Genomic DNA, 13984 nt, shown 5'->3' with positions numbered 1-13984 from the left:
TTACCTTTATAATACAGAAAAACATTCGTTTTTAAAAAGAACAGTGTTTTTCATTATTTTATGTACACTAATTACCATATGCATCTTTATTTTAGAAGTATGTAACAGGTTCAGCCTATAAGATCTGTGAGTCCAACCCTCAAACAAACAATTCTCTCTTTAAAGTGATTTCAACAAATGTTACAGTTGGTATATTTGATAAAAGAGTAAATAGGTAGAGAATCATTAAGTGGTCCCCAAGTGTACTCCTTATTTTTCCCAAATGTACTTTTAAAGGTATAATTGATATTATTAGACTAAAAGAAGCATAACTGATATGACAGGTTACTGGATCATTTTACAAGATATACAGCCTTATGTCTTATGTGTGTTACCTGTTGACTATTTTTGAGTGTACAGTTCAGGGACATTAAGTACATTCACAGTATTATGCACCCATCACCACTATCCATCTCTAGAGCTTTTTCATTGTCCCAAACTGAAATTCTGTGCCCAGTAAACAATAAACTCCCCATGCCTCTCTCCCCCACTTGTCTCCATAAATGTGACTCTTCTAGGTACCTCATGTAAGTGAGATCATGCAATATTTGTCCTTTTGTGTCTGGCTGATTTCACTTAGTATAGCGTTTTCAAAGTTCATCCCTGTTGTAGCAATGTTATGTTATTTTAAATATCTCTTTTTTAGGTAGTTTTACTCTCAATGCCAGAGCACACTGTACAGACTTCAATTAGCTCTTATTTCCCTGTCCTACAATTTTACCATACACGCTCATACCTCAAGAGTGTACAGTGTTTTTCTCTATCTCTCCATTTCCTTGCTTAATGCCTGGCACTTAAACAGTTAAATTACAGTTGAATGAATGAATGATTGAATAACCCAGTTGATTAATCAAAATGGTTATTTTAGAGTAAATCCTACAAAGAATTCTAGGTAAAGGTCAAACATCAGTGCCTGTGTTCTAGGAAATCCTATTTCTGGAGTCACCTTCAATGCTCCAGAAGTCATATAGGTCAAGAAAAAATAAGATCAGAGTCATATTTCATCCATTATTTCATTAATGACACTGTAACAGCCACTAAGTCAATTACCAGCACCTACATTTACTTTCAGCCATCTAAAAATAAATTATCATTAATAGCATCAGAAAGTGAACAAGGGAACACAAAAAGAGAACACTTCCAATCCTTATATCCCAAATGAAAAGAAGTGGATATTGTGAACAGATTCTAATTTACATTTGATCTATAACTTAATTATAACAGGAAATTCACTTCTAAACTGCAAAGAGTTAACATTTCCAATATTTGCATTAAAATAAGTTGAGACAAAACATCTGTTCTAATTAGCTTTCATAGAAATGTTAAAAGGACTTCAGTCCCCCTTTACCATTACCACTCATCTTAGTGTCAGAGTCAATAATCAGACTTCACATTATGAAGATAAGAATATACATTAATACTAATGTCAAAATGCTAAGAGTTGTAATTATACACACATTTATGTTCAGCTGGTATTATCAATGTTTTGTTTTATTTTTAAATTATTATTCTGCTCTGCTAATGCCAAGAAATCAAAAGAGTTCTTGTATCTGGATTGTTGTGATGGTTACATGAATCTACACCTATGTTAAAATTCATGAAACTGAACACATAGAAAAAAGTCAATTTTACTGTATTAATTTTAAAATAAAATAACGGAGAAGAAAACTAACAATAAACTCTGTTGTGATTCAAACACTATATAACATGCATAGGTGTACGTTAAAAATTATGTATATATAAAGTATATATGTTTATATATTTTATATATATATATAATATATATATATTTAAAATATAGTTGCCCTTTTTTCCATTTAAAAAAAAAGACCATGTCTACCAGACACTAAAAGAACAAATCAATACCTGATCAATTTCGTGGGGATAATACATGCAACCCAGTTAGGCGGAGTGTTCAACTCAGACAATTCTATTGGCTTCTCTTAAATATGACGTAAATAATTAAAGAACCCAATGGGAAGGCAGATGTTAAAGATTTATTTAGAAATATTTAACTCTTATTTGTTTATGGTCTGATTATCCCAAATGATGCTAACTTTACGTAACTTTCGTTTTGCACGTCACGCGGTAGTTAAAAGAATGTTCTGGTGATTTCACTGCTCTAGTTACGGTTGCTTGGTATGTGAAATGATGCAGCTAAACAAGTATTTTTTAAACAGCAAACTGTGTTTCTGGGATGGGGATGCAAAGAAGGCAGTAACCTCCTTTGCATTTTATAAACAAACATGTAAACACAACTGCCTCCTTGAATGGGGAAGCACTCACTTGTGTCCGGCACTCGACTGAGTATTGATACTTTATGTATCTCATCTGACTCCTCCCTCCACAGTGCAGGTATTTTTATTATTTCTATGGTAGATCGTATCACCGTTTACCAAATATTCTGCTTTCCCTCTCCGTGGGAGTGTGAGAATCTCTGCCTAGTTAAGCTCAGGAGCAGCTGTGTGACTTGCAACAACCAGTGAAATGCGGGAAGAAGGTTTAAGCCAATGATTCTCTTTTCCTCTCCCTCTTCCACATTCACAGTTTGCAAGTGGAAGCAACTTGAGCAAAGCTTTATTAGCCAGTCCATGAAAGATATGTAGCATGAAGAAGAATTACATTTTTGTTGTTATAAGCCACTGAGATTTTTTTTTTAATTTTTTAATTTATTTTTGGCTGCATTGAGTCTTCGTTGCTGCACGCGGGCTTTCTCTAGTTGTCGCGAGCGGGGGCTGCTCTTCCTTGCGGTGTGCAGGCTTTTCACTGCAGTGGCTTCTCTTTGTTGCGGAGCACGGGCTCTAGGTGCACGGGCTTCAGTAGTTGCAGCACGCGGGCTCAGTAGTTGCAGCGTGCGGGCTTCAGTAGTTGTGGCGCGTTGGCTCAGCCACTGAGATTTTTGAGATCGTATGCTATACAGCATAACCTAATGCATTCTACTGATACATTGTCATTTTATGAATGAAGAAAATGAACATTCGGAGACATTTAAATAATTTGTCTGCAATGAAGAGCAGTAAATGAAATAACTAAATGTAGAACCTAAGCCTGTCAGACTGCTGAGTCCTTTTTCTTAACCAGTTTTCAATAAATACTGGAATGGAATTGTATATCAATTACAAAAGTAGAACAGGGGATGAAGAAATTAAGCGTTGTATGGGCCACAGAAAGTTCCACCCCAAATGGAGTTTAATCTTGAGTGATAAACAAGAAATTTCCAGGCAAACTGCACCATTCTGTGAATATACTAAAAAACATTTAATTGCATACATTTTATGAGTGAATGGTATGGTATGTGAATTATATGTCAAATAAGCTATCTTTTTATGCCTAAGGGTAAATGGTATAGTTTGTCTTTTTTGGGGGGGGGTATTTTCTTGCTTCAACATATATCTTAGATTAGCTGAAAAAAAAAAACAACATAGCAATGTTACATAAAGTTTAGCATTTTAAGTATGCAGAGACAATACTTCCTAACAAAGCTATAATCTGAGAGGGCTTTCACTGTGAATGCAGAGACATCTGAATGCAAGTATTAATATACACTGAGTGACTTTGTTCAGCTGGTAGTATATATATTCAGAACCAGGTAGAATATGATGATTAATTTGATGACTGCTGGACAATAAAAGTGAAACTTAACATTTCTTTTAAAAATGCACCATACATAAATTGCTTTTTAAAATTAAGCCTGTTTTCATTCATTATTTTTTCTTCGCTTTTTAAGTTCATTAAAAAAATCACAAACAGTGAGATGAACGCCAGTTTGTAATAGGAAAACCCCATGTGAAAACACCAGATAGAAATACTGTTTTGTTGATCTGTTAGACATTCTCTGGTCTTTGCCTATAAAATAGTCACCATCTATTTTAAGCAGCCTTGGTACATCAACCCTTAAATAAAAAATGACCATATATTAAAATAGATACTATTTCTATGCTAGTTGCTACCAGGGCTCCTTAAAACACACACATGTGCATGCATGCACACACGGACCTACACAGGCCTGTGTGCACACGTGTCTGCACACATACTTGCCTGTCTGCTCAGACTCTCTTACCCAGCTCTGAGCTTAGGGTTGCTCATGGCTGCTGCTCTTGGGCCCACCATTTATAAATTATTTCCATAAGAGTGTACATTGTCATTCCAATCCGAGGCTCCAACAGACTTTTAGAATTATAACCCATGGTGGGGCTACCTATAAAGAATCTGATCTTTTCCTAGATATATATTTACTTACATATTCATATATAATTTTTCACTGTTCTAAAATTAAAACAGGCTGATTATCTGCTTGTTTACCTGCCTGAATATGTGCTTATTTACCTGCTTTAACCAAATGGAGCTAATTGAACATTTGTCTTCCTATCAAATAGCAATTATATTTTCAATCTCTCTCTTTGTATCTTGATGTAGTTTTGACTCAGATCTACGTTTATATGTTTGGCGGTGTACTCAGCAGTCCTAGCCATTGTAGAGATCCAGAGAGGAGTAAAACATAACCGCAGCCCTTGTCCACCTTCCATCTGGAGATGCATGACCCATATTGCAAAGTAGAACCAAGGAGATATTTTGGGAACATCAGGAACAGGTTGCTGAGGAATCACAGAGGAGGAAGTCATCTCTTGCACCAGAGAATCTGTAACTCTAAGCTGAACCTTAAAAATAGAGAAGAATTTTGAAAGGGGAAGTAGCCCAAAGGTTACTCTTAACCAACAGTGCTGAGTGAGAAGAGGGATAAAAGGAAAAACAAAAGAAAAAATATGTACTTTGTCTCTTTGGGGTACATTAATCTATGTTAAGTCGTGATTCTTTTAGTAGAAGAAATACAGACTTTAAATAAGGGGCAAGTTTATTTTTATTTTGTGTTCTGGTGCCTACTATTACAAAGTCTGTAGTATGAAGCCGAAGATAATTACTAGCGGGAAATCTTATTTTGAGAGCCAAAGGGGAAAAAAACCCCACCAAATTTATCCTACTTGTTTGCTATTAACATTTTAATTTGAAAATTGTCATACTATAATAGGGCAGTGCTTCATCTAGTGCAGTACCCTGTTTATAGGAGAAGGCCACCTTGAGTGTTTCCAACAGAAACTGCACCCTTTCTGGCCCTGGGTCATGTTTACTGGGAACCCCTTTCAAATTTAGATTTTGCAAGTCAGTACAAGTTATCTCTCCCTCACTTACTAGGTAAGGAAACTGCCTTGTTGAAAAGCTATTCTGTTTATTGATAAATTCCTGTTCATGTGTCTGAAAACGTGTTACCATGAACTTTAAATACTCTCCAAGGAAGAAGAATGTTAGATAATTTATGTATTGAGCGCCAGCGTATAAGCACATACTGGATTATCTTATTTTATTTTTACAACGGCCTGGTAGCCCAGTGAGGTGGGTATTACCACTATCTCCATTCTCCAGATGAGAAAACCAAGGCACAGAGATTGAGAGTAAAATTTCATTTCACAAATTGTGTTATTTGTTAAGGTGTCTTTTTTTTTTTTTTACCACAGTATGTATGTTGAAAGTTAGTTAAAGCTGAGTCCTGCGCCTTTAGAAAACAGAGATTTTTGTATAATTTGTTTTTCTCACACTGTTCAAGAATCTTGATATTCAAGTGTGAAAAACCTGAAAGACAGAGAATCTAGCAGGAGGACAACATATTTATTGTAGAGTAGGTAGTGATAAATGTTGCCCTGCATCCCACAGCCTTATTATACATGGAAGGTGTTGAGTAAGGAGATGAAGAGCCTTCTAACTAAATACCCAGCCAAGAAATGTAACAGTTTTGTGAAGGAAATCTTCAGATGATGTGTTAGCCAGTTATTTTGCTGCTAAATAAGAAATTCTTGAACTTCAGTTCCAATTTAGTAATCTATATATAACAAGGTATATCCCTATTAATTCCTGGAAGAGAAGGTCAATAAAGGATATCCATGAGTAATATCATTTGGTTATTTGAATCTCTTAGAAGGATTTTTTAAACCAACTAAGCTGCTCCTAAGAAGATGGTTAGTTTGTCACTCTTTTCTTCCACTTTGGTAAAAATACTTATATTATAGTCAATGGAAAGAAAATGAAGGAATGAAGGGTATGGGTGATACATATGCATGACTGGCCCCTGAATAGCTAAGAGAGGTGACTGTATGGAATTTAGGTGGCTCTTTGACTCCATGAGATCCCTCAAAATACTGTTCTAACGATAAAATGAGATGACAGACGTGAAAGAAGTATGGTACAGTACTTTGTGAAAGGATGGTGCAGTGCTTTGAAAACTGAAAATCACTGGACACATGCAAGTTATTAAAGAGCAGTTCCTTTCTTGACATTTTTGTCTCTGTTAGACCTTTAGTGCTCTCTCCCTTCTCCCCCCTTTTCCCCTCCCCCGCTTTTCCCCCCCCCCTCTCCCCCAACCCACTGATGGGCCATAAATTAGGCACACTTTCTTCTTGCTCACGCGAATCGTAAATGGTTTCCTTACCGCCCTTTTCCTTTTACCGCTCTTTTTTCTACCCACTTTGTATCCTTGGAGGAATTTAGAACAATCTCTGAATTTCCTAATTTGTTTCACTTAAACTTGCTCTCTTTAACTTTGCAAGACAGATTCTTCTTTCTGCTCTTTCCTTATTTCTCTTCTTTGGAGCTCTGCAGCTTAAAGGTAGACAGCAGTAGGTGACCACTGGTGAACTTGTTGGCTTCATTGTCCGATACTCTGCCTTTTGCATAGTAGATACTCAAAACATCAGTGTTTGCTAACTAGCTAAAAAAGAAACAGGTGAGTTACAGATTTCTTTTTCTCCTTCAGCGTTTAAAAAAAAAAAAAGTGTTGACTTGCCCTAAATTTGGGAACTTTATTCAAGTACACAGGATTCTACAGCTTTGACCGTTTGCCTTAGATGTTGCTACGTCTGCTGCTAATGTAACAGGACAGAATACAACACTGCTTTGAGGGAAGGGAGGAGTGGTGTTTATTTTGAAGTATGCAAAAACCTTTTTTACTCTCTAGGCACTACATGAGTTTATGTCTGTTTTGTCACCTAAGAGAGGCAATAACCGTGAGGAAATAACACTTCTGTGAAATCCTCCGAAAGTCATGTTAAATTCCCAGATGTCATCCTAGAGTGATGCCGGTGGACTTTCACTCGAGGAGCCTAGGAGATTGGTCCGTTTTCAGCTGTGTGTCTTTGCTTGCACTCGTGAGAACTGATCTGAGGGAAACCGTTCTCTGATTTGTCAAAGTGATTGTTTTCTCCTTCCATCTTTTTCAAGGAAATGGCAAAAATCCTTAGTCACCCCCGAGTCTATGCCTTTCTGCACGTACCAGTCCAATCTGCCTCTGACTCTGTGCTCGTGGACATGAAAAGAGAATACTGCGTGGCTGACTTCAAAAGAGTAGTGGATTTTCTGAAAGACAAGTAAGTCTGTTAGCATTTAAGAAAATAACCATCTCCTTTTTTCTTTTAAAAGCATGTGGCAAAAATGCACTTACGGTAGCCACAATTAAAGGTACCAGAGAGAGGTGAGACTTTCGAAGCTTTCAAAGCCTTTAAGTTTTCCTTAGACACCCTTGATGTGGTTTCTTCTTGCCCCTCAGTTTTATCCACCTTCCATCTGTGCATCGCACCCCATTAATTTGTGTAAGGTTGCCAGTCTTCCTAAGGTAATGTGCACTGTGATCATTTCTGTAGCTGACCTAGGAGATGAAAACTGCTTTAGCTTTGCTCTGCTTAAATCTCCTTTAATGTGGCTTTTTGAAGTTGTCAACTGATTTTGACGTGGAGGTAGGTCAAATCATGTCACTGCAAAAGAGATAATTTTCTATGAGATACCATTTTTTGAAGAGTATCTGGGAATGTCTTTGCTTTTACACACTTATCCTTGTGGTTTTCTTGCAGAATGGGATTTATGAGAAGATTTGGGGATTCTGTTTTTTTAAAGTTCAAATTGCCATTGACCAAAATTAAGGCACATTTACACAATCTCAGACATGAATGATAATTTTGCTTCCACAGAAAACACTTGCAGCCTATAATTATATTCTTCAAAATCCTACTTCTCATCATCGCCAAACGTTGAATGCCTTCTGTGATTATAAAAGGCAGGAAATAATGCTGGCCAAGGTCATACAGAATGTTCTCGTCAGGGGCACTGTTCTCCCCGCTGGGGCTATGTCATTTATCTTGGCATATTTGTGGCCTGGGTCTTTCTACTTTCCATAATTTTTTCCCATAGTCTTTTCCTCTGTTGTTTTCCTAAATTAAAATACAACTCTTTATTTCCATCTTCTTGTTTATAATTATGTACCTTTGTACCAAGTACTACGTGGATATGATTGCTTTATACAAATTGTAAGCAATTATTTCTTCCACCTTCAATTAGTCACTTATCCTGACTACATACAGGTCTTTTAAAAATCTTTTTCTTCTTCTGCTTGCTTTCTCCTTCCTTCCTCATCTTCCCTTTATGTGTCTGATTTTTTTTTTTCACCTCTAGGCATTTCTTGATTATCCTAACCACCAGAAATAAAGACACTTGGTGTGCATTAAAGCAAATACAGCTAATTGTTCGAATATTCAAATCAGTGAATAGAAAGTGTATTCATTCTAAGATTTCATAGTTTAATCGTTAAGTATATACAACTTTCAAAGTTGAAAACAGAATAATGATGGATCTCTAATACTTCCTGATCTTGAACAGAACTGAGAGCAAGGCTAAAGAATAAGGATTTTTACATTAGATGTCTGTTGTTGGCCTGTATCCCTCCTTTGCATTTATTCTAGCTTATTATAGGTAAACTTGTCTCATGTAAGAGAGTCCTTTTGGGCACGCTGGTGCTGGTGAATAGCATGTTTTCAGAATTGCAAATAATTGGTTACACCTGTGAAATTTCTTGCCTTTTTCCTTACTAGAGCAGTAGCAAATAATGCACACAGTCCGTACCTGTGGCACAAGATTTTGCCGAGTGTAGACATGCAGCCTGTTGTGCAGAATGGACTAGAACACTTTCCAAATAGTTGTGTTAATGTGACTCAGTGAGGTTAAGGAATCAACACCTCCTTTTACCTCCATTTGGGTGAGTGCTGACTCAGTTGTTTGGGGAATTAATGAGGCTACTTAACTGGGCAACAATTTCCCAACAAGTTTTTAGCCTTTTATGTTACTCCAAAGATGGACCTTTTAAATCTGTTGCATTTTGAACAGTTTCAACAGCATCCGTGAGCTAAACAGGGGTCAAAAGATGATCCCATCAAAGTATTAGAAAATAGTACTAAGCTCATTATTCTTTCTTTGGATTCTGAATTACACTGTGGCATCCATGTGACTTTTCTAGAACTATCCCAACTGTCTGGAAGACTCCAGAACCTACCTAGGGATCTCCAGTATTTCCAGCACTGGAAGTATCAGAGATCCCTGGAGAGGAAATTAGAGGTGCCTGGAGAAGACAACCTATCCCACCCATCCATCCACAATTTCAGTTTCAAGTGCTGTGACTCCCTGGGATTGGAGAATGTGAGTCTAGCCAGTGAGCATCTCCAGGTGATTTTTAAAAAATTAACTCTGTACTATATATAGTTTTAGACAGTTCATCAGAACCAAAAAATTGTATGTTTTGTCCCATCTATCCTGTTGCTTGTAAAGAATAGTATAGCCTCAATCTTGTGAGGACTCTGTAATCTAACTTTACTCTCTAGTGGAAAAGTTTTCCTGTCCCCTCAGGGAAGTTCATCTATCCAGTGAATAATTTCCAACTATGATGGACATTTAGAAATAAATGAAATATTTTAAGCACTCCTCTGCTCTGACATTTGCTTACTTTTCCCTGTAAAAACTAGCATAGCTTTATGCCAAATAGATTCATGATTCTTGGAAACACCAAAGTTTCAGGGGTTTCTATAGAACCACTAGTCTGGATAACTGATCCAGCATAAAATTGTTTTGTTCAGTGTTTATTAAAATTTAATACAGTATTGTCATCCTTAGAAAGAGGGTCTGATATTACCACATTGCCCTAGTTGATGCCTAACACTAAATTCATACAATGGCTCTCACCTAAAATGGAGTGTCTCTGGTGCTCACTCCTTCTGTTTTTTAGAAGGAGTGTAAATGTGGCCCTTTTCATTTGCATCTTTTTTTCCTCTGAAGCCTTTGAAGTCTTTTTTGTAACGAACCTTTAACAAACAAGAGTCTCATTTATTTATTTTTTTATCCAGCAGTGTGAGGCTTCTCAAATATTCATGTTATGAATTTAGGGATGAGGTATTTCCTGATCTGTTTCCTCAAAAAATCCAATCTTTAAAACGACCTACAGCATTTAAGACTGAAATCCACACTATGGGATTTTACATAAAGCTGCATGCTTTTAAGCTGTTAGTTCAGCGGTATTCGTGGTGCCAGGTTTCTCAAACGGTGCAGGTGAAATCTTTTTAATTAATTTTCTTTACAGTTGAAATGGGCCCCTGTTTTAGCTGGGAGCAGTAGAAGTTTACATACGAGCCAGCTTGAAGCTGATTCATTATTCTCTTCAGTTGGTTGAAAGTCGGCAGCTACTCCCATAATGGCAGCTGGATTGAAGATAACCTGGTAGTGTTAGCACGTGTGGAGGCATATGGGCATGTACTAAATCAGGCAACCTTTGCAAAGAAAAGTGTCTAAATTACTTAATATACTAATTTAAAACGGCTGGTCATGAACAGACAATCATATGACTGAAATTATTCTATTCAAATGTATTAATCCTGTTGGAAAATTAAGTCCTTTGGTGTTTTTATTTAAATGGATAAGATGATTTATGTAATGGGATTTATAGGGATGTGGAAGAAAACTACATAGAACAAAGCAAGAGATGCGATTCTGGTTTGAGAGAGATTTGTGTTTTTATAATTTTTAATAAATACCTCATAAATTTTACTGTTTTCATTACCTGTCACTTTACTGGCTTCTCTGTTGTCTTTTTAACATAATACTGGGATTTTAAAAAGTAGAAAACTTGAATCATTTATTTTTATTTTCTCGCGTAATTTTAAAGACTTACTTCCCAATGAGAGGATTTTTCACTGTGATATATGGCAAGGATGTAATTAGGGTTCCCAGGACCTTGGGGCCTTGGACATAAACTTTAATTGGGTCCTACCCCATTTGAGCAGCGTTGAATTTACACAATCACTCCCCAACATAAACTGTATATTCACATATATTTTTAAAAAATGACAACATGCAGAGTTCTTTTCTCAAGAATATGTTCTAATGCTAAGTAAAAGAATCGCTTAGTCCTCAAATTCACACATGAAAGTGTGAAAGAAATATGCAAGAATGTCCTATTGATAGATACATTTTAAGAAATGAAGTGGTTTATGAATTAAAAGACCTAACCGTTTACACAAATTATTTTGTTAAAAGTCCAGTGACCACCGGTCAGAATGGCCATCATCAAAAAATCTAGAAACAATAAATGCTGGAGATGGTGTGGAGGAAAGGGAACCCTCTTGCACTGTTGGTGGGAATGTAAATTGATACAGCCACTATGGAGAACAGTATGGAGGTTCCTTAAAAAACTACAAATAGAACTACCATACGACCCAGCAATCCCACTACTGGGCATATACCCTGAGAAAACCATAATTCAAAAAGAGTCATGTACCAAAATGTTCATTGCAGCTCTATTTACAATAGCCAGGACATGGAAGCAACCTAAGTGTCCATCGAGAGATGAATGGATGAAGAAGATGTGGCACATATATACAATGGAATATTACTCAGCCATAAAAAGAAACGAAATGGAGGTATTTGTAATGAGGTGGATGGAGTTAGAGTCTGTCATACAGAGTGAAGTAAGTCAGAAAGAGAAAAACAAATACAGTATGCTAACACATATATACGGAATCTAAGGGAAAAAAAAAAAGGCCATGAAGAACCTAGTGGCAAGATGGGAATAAAGACACAGACCTACTAGAGAATGGACTTGAGGATATGGGGAGGGGGTGGGGTGAGATGTGACAGGGTAAGAGAGTGTCATGGACATATATACACTACCAAATGTAAAACAGATAACTAGTGGGAAGCAGCCGCATAGCACAGGGAGATCAGCTCGGTGCTTTGTGACCACCTAGAGGGGTGGGATAGGGAGGGTGGGAGAGAGGGAAATGCAAGAGGGAAGAGATATGGGAACATATGTATATGTATAGCTGATTCACTTTGTTATAAAGCAGAAGCTAACACACCATTGTAAGGTAATTATACTTCAATAAAGATGTTTAAAAAAAAAAAAAAAGTCCAGTGACCTTTTGATTTATGTTAACTAGACCTTAAACTTGGGAGACAAGGTTCTTCTCCCTCACTCAGTAAATAAAATTTGAATGAATTAATGACCAGTTTGTTTTCACTTGCAAGTTGCATGGATCTAAAGTAACTTTCACGGTACTGTTAGCGTCTTTGTGTTGACTTTTAATTCCATGGTATTATATCTATCTCAGAAGTTACGATGATCATTTGTCAGTGTACTGTGTACTTCTGGATTAATTTGTCTTGTGTCTCATACTAACCCTTTTAGCCCTGTGATATCCATTCACACACCCCTAAGTTTACTATACCCAGAGATTTCCAAGTGAAATGCCACAACCAATAACTAATGAGTACTCAGGGGTAAAGGGGAATCTTTTTGTGGGGAAAACAAACTAGAGGGGAAGTGGCAGCTTTGCAGAGAAAGTTCTGTCCTCTGACCTGTCCACTGTACGCTCAGACAGTGAAGGGGCACAAGGGCATGAAGCTGGGGTCAATCTGGCAGGATGATTTCTCTGAGTCACAGTTATCTCATATCATCCAGCCTGTCCTATTTCCTACTTTTCCAATCTATCTGCAAAAAAGTCGTGCTCAGTCATTAGTATCCTGAGTTCTTTTTCTTCCTTTCATTAGTCCCTGTCATCCGTGTGTCCATACTGGAGCACAATCTGATAAAAGGCAAATTATATTAAACTTGTATTTTATTCTGTTTATTTTCCCCCTCTGTCTAGTTTTATTCCTAGTGGCTTGGAAACGTAAATAGCAATATTTGTCAGAATAGAAGAAAAGAAAATTGCAAAAAAAAAAAGAAAAAAGAATGATTCAACAAGTATTCAATAATTAAGTTTTCTTCCAGATACATTCCCAGATGTGTTTCTGTTTGCTGAATAACCACCTCGAAAATAATTTAGGCAAAACACTTCCCTCCAAGATGTTTTCTGGCTCTTTTTCATCATCCTTAATACCTTTAACTAGGTTGTTATTTTGGGAGTCCCTAGGGTCTTGTTCACGCTTTTATCTTTCGTCAGATTTCTTTCTGAGGTAGTGAAGTTCTGTTCTTTTCCCTTCTCTCCCTTGCTACTTTTAAAATTTTTCAAGAGAATGAATACATATCATTGGAAGAGTTATCTAGTAGAAAATCATTTACTTTTTCCTTTTTGAACATATTATTATATTTATATTTGGAAGATTTTGACATCATGTGCTAAATACCGTATTATTTGGGGATTACCCCAAATTTGATTAATTGGTTTGAAAGTAATTAAATTTTCTATTGATTTAGCTTTCTATTGCCCTTCTAGCCTGGTTCAGAGAGAATTCTCATCACCACTCACCTCTTTCCATCTCCTTTTGTAATATGATTGTGTTATTCCTTTTAGGAACTGAGATGCTCCCTTCCCTTAATCCTTTGTATGTTTTCTCTACCTCAGCGTTTTGATGTAAACATTAGAGTCTGTCAAGTCATATACTAATAGTAAGCATTTTTCCTTTCAGAGTGCTTCTTTTATTCCACAGGGCTCACATATTGTCAGGATGTTGTCACAAAAACCTTGGCAAGTATCTAGGGTAGATATTTTTAATCTGCACTTTATAGAGTGAAGGTCAGGGTTCACATGGTTAAAAAGACTTGTTGAAATCCCATAGTGACTTAATGCATAATAGGACTAGGTCC

At 36.6% G+C, this 13984-nt stretch overlaps 1 protein-coding gene across 4 annotated transcripts in view; it reads left to right on the top strand.

Moving 5' to 3' along the window:
- CDKAL1 (CDK5 regulatory subunit associated protein 1 like 1) overlaps positions 1 to 13984 on the top strand; it is a 669276-nt gene that overhangs the window by 419478 nt on the left and 235814 nt on the right. For all 4 annotated transcript variants that reach the window (XM_007197148.2, XM_057555487.1, XM_057555486.1 and 1 more), the window contains one exon: positions 7306 to 7451. In XM_007197148.2, the coding sequence (XP_007197210.2) occupies positions 7306 to 7451 (146 nt within the window). The remainder of the gene's footprint in view (positions 1 to 7305; positions 7452 to 13984) is intronic.

Source organism: Balaenoptera acutorostrata, chromosome 10 (assembly GCF_949987535.1).
Source record: "Balaenoptera acutorostrata chromosome 10, mBalAcu1.1, whole genome shotgun sequence".
Taxonomy (NCBI): Eukaryota; Metazoa; Chordata; class Mammalia; order Artiodactyla; family Balaenopteridae; genus Balaenoptera; species Balaenoptera acutorostrata.
Note: the sequence above shows the minus strand (reverse complement) of the source record. Positions and strands in the feature narration are given on the sequence as shown.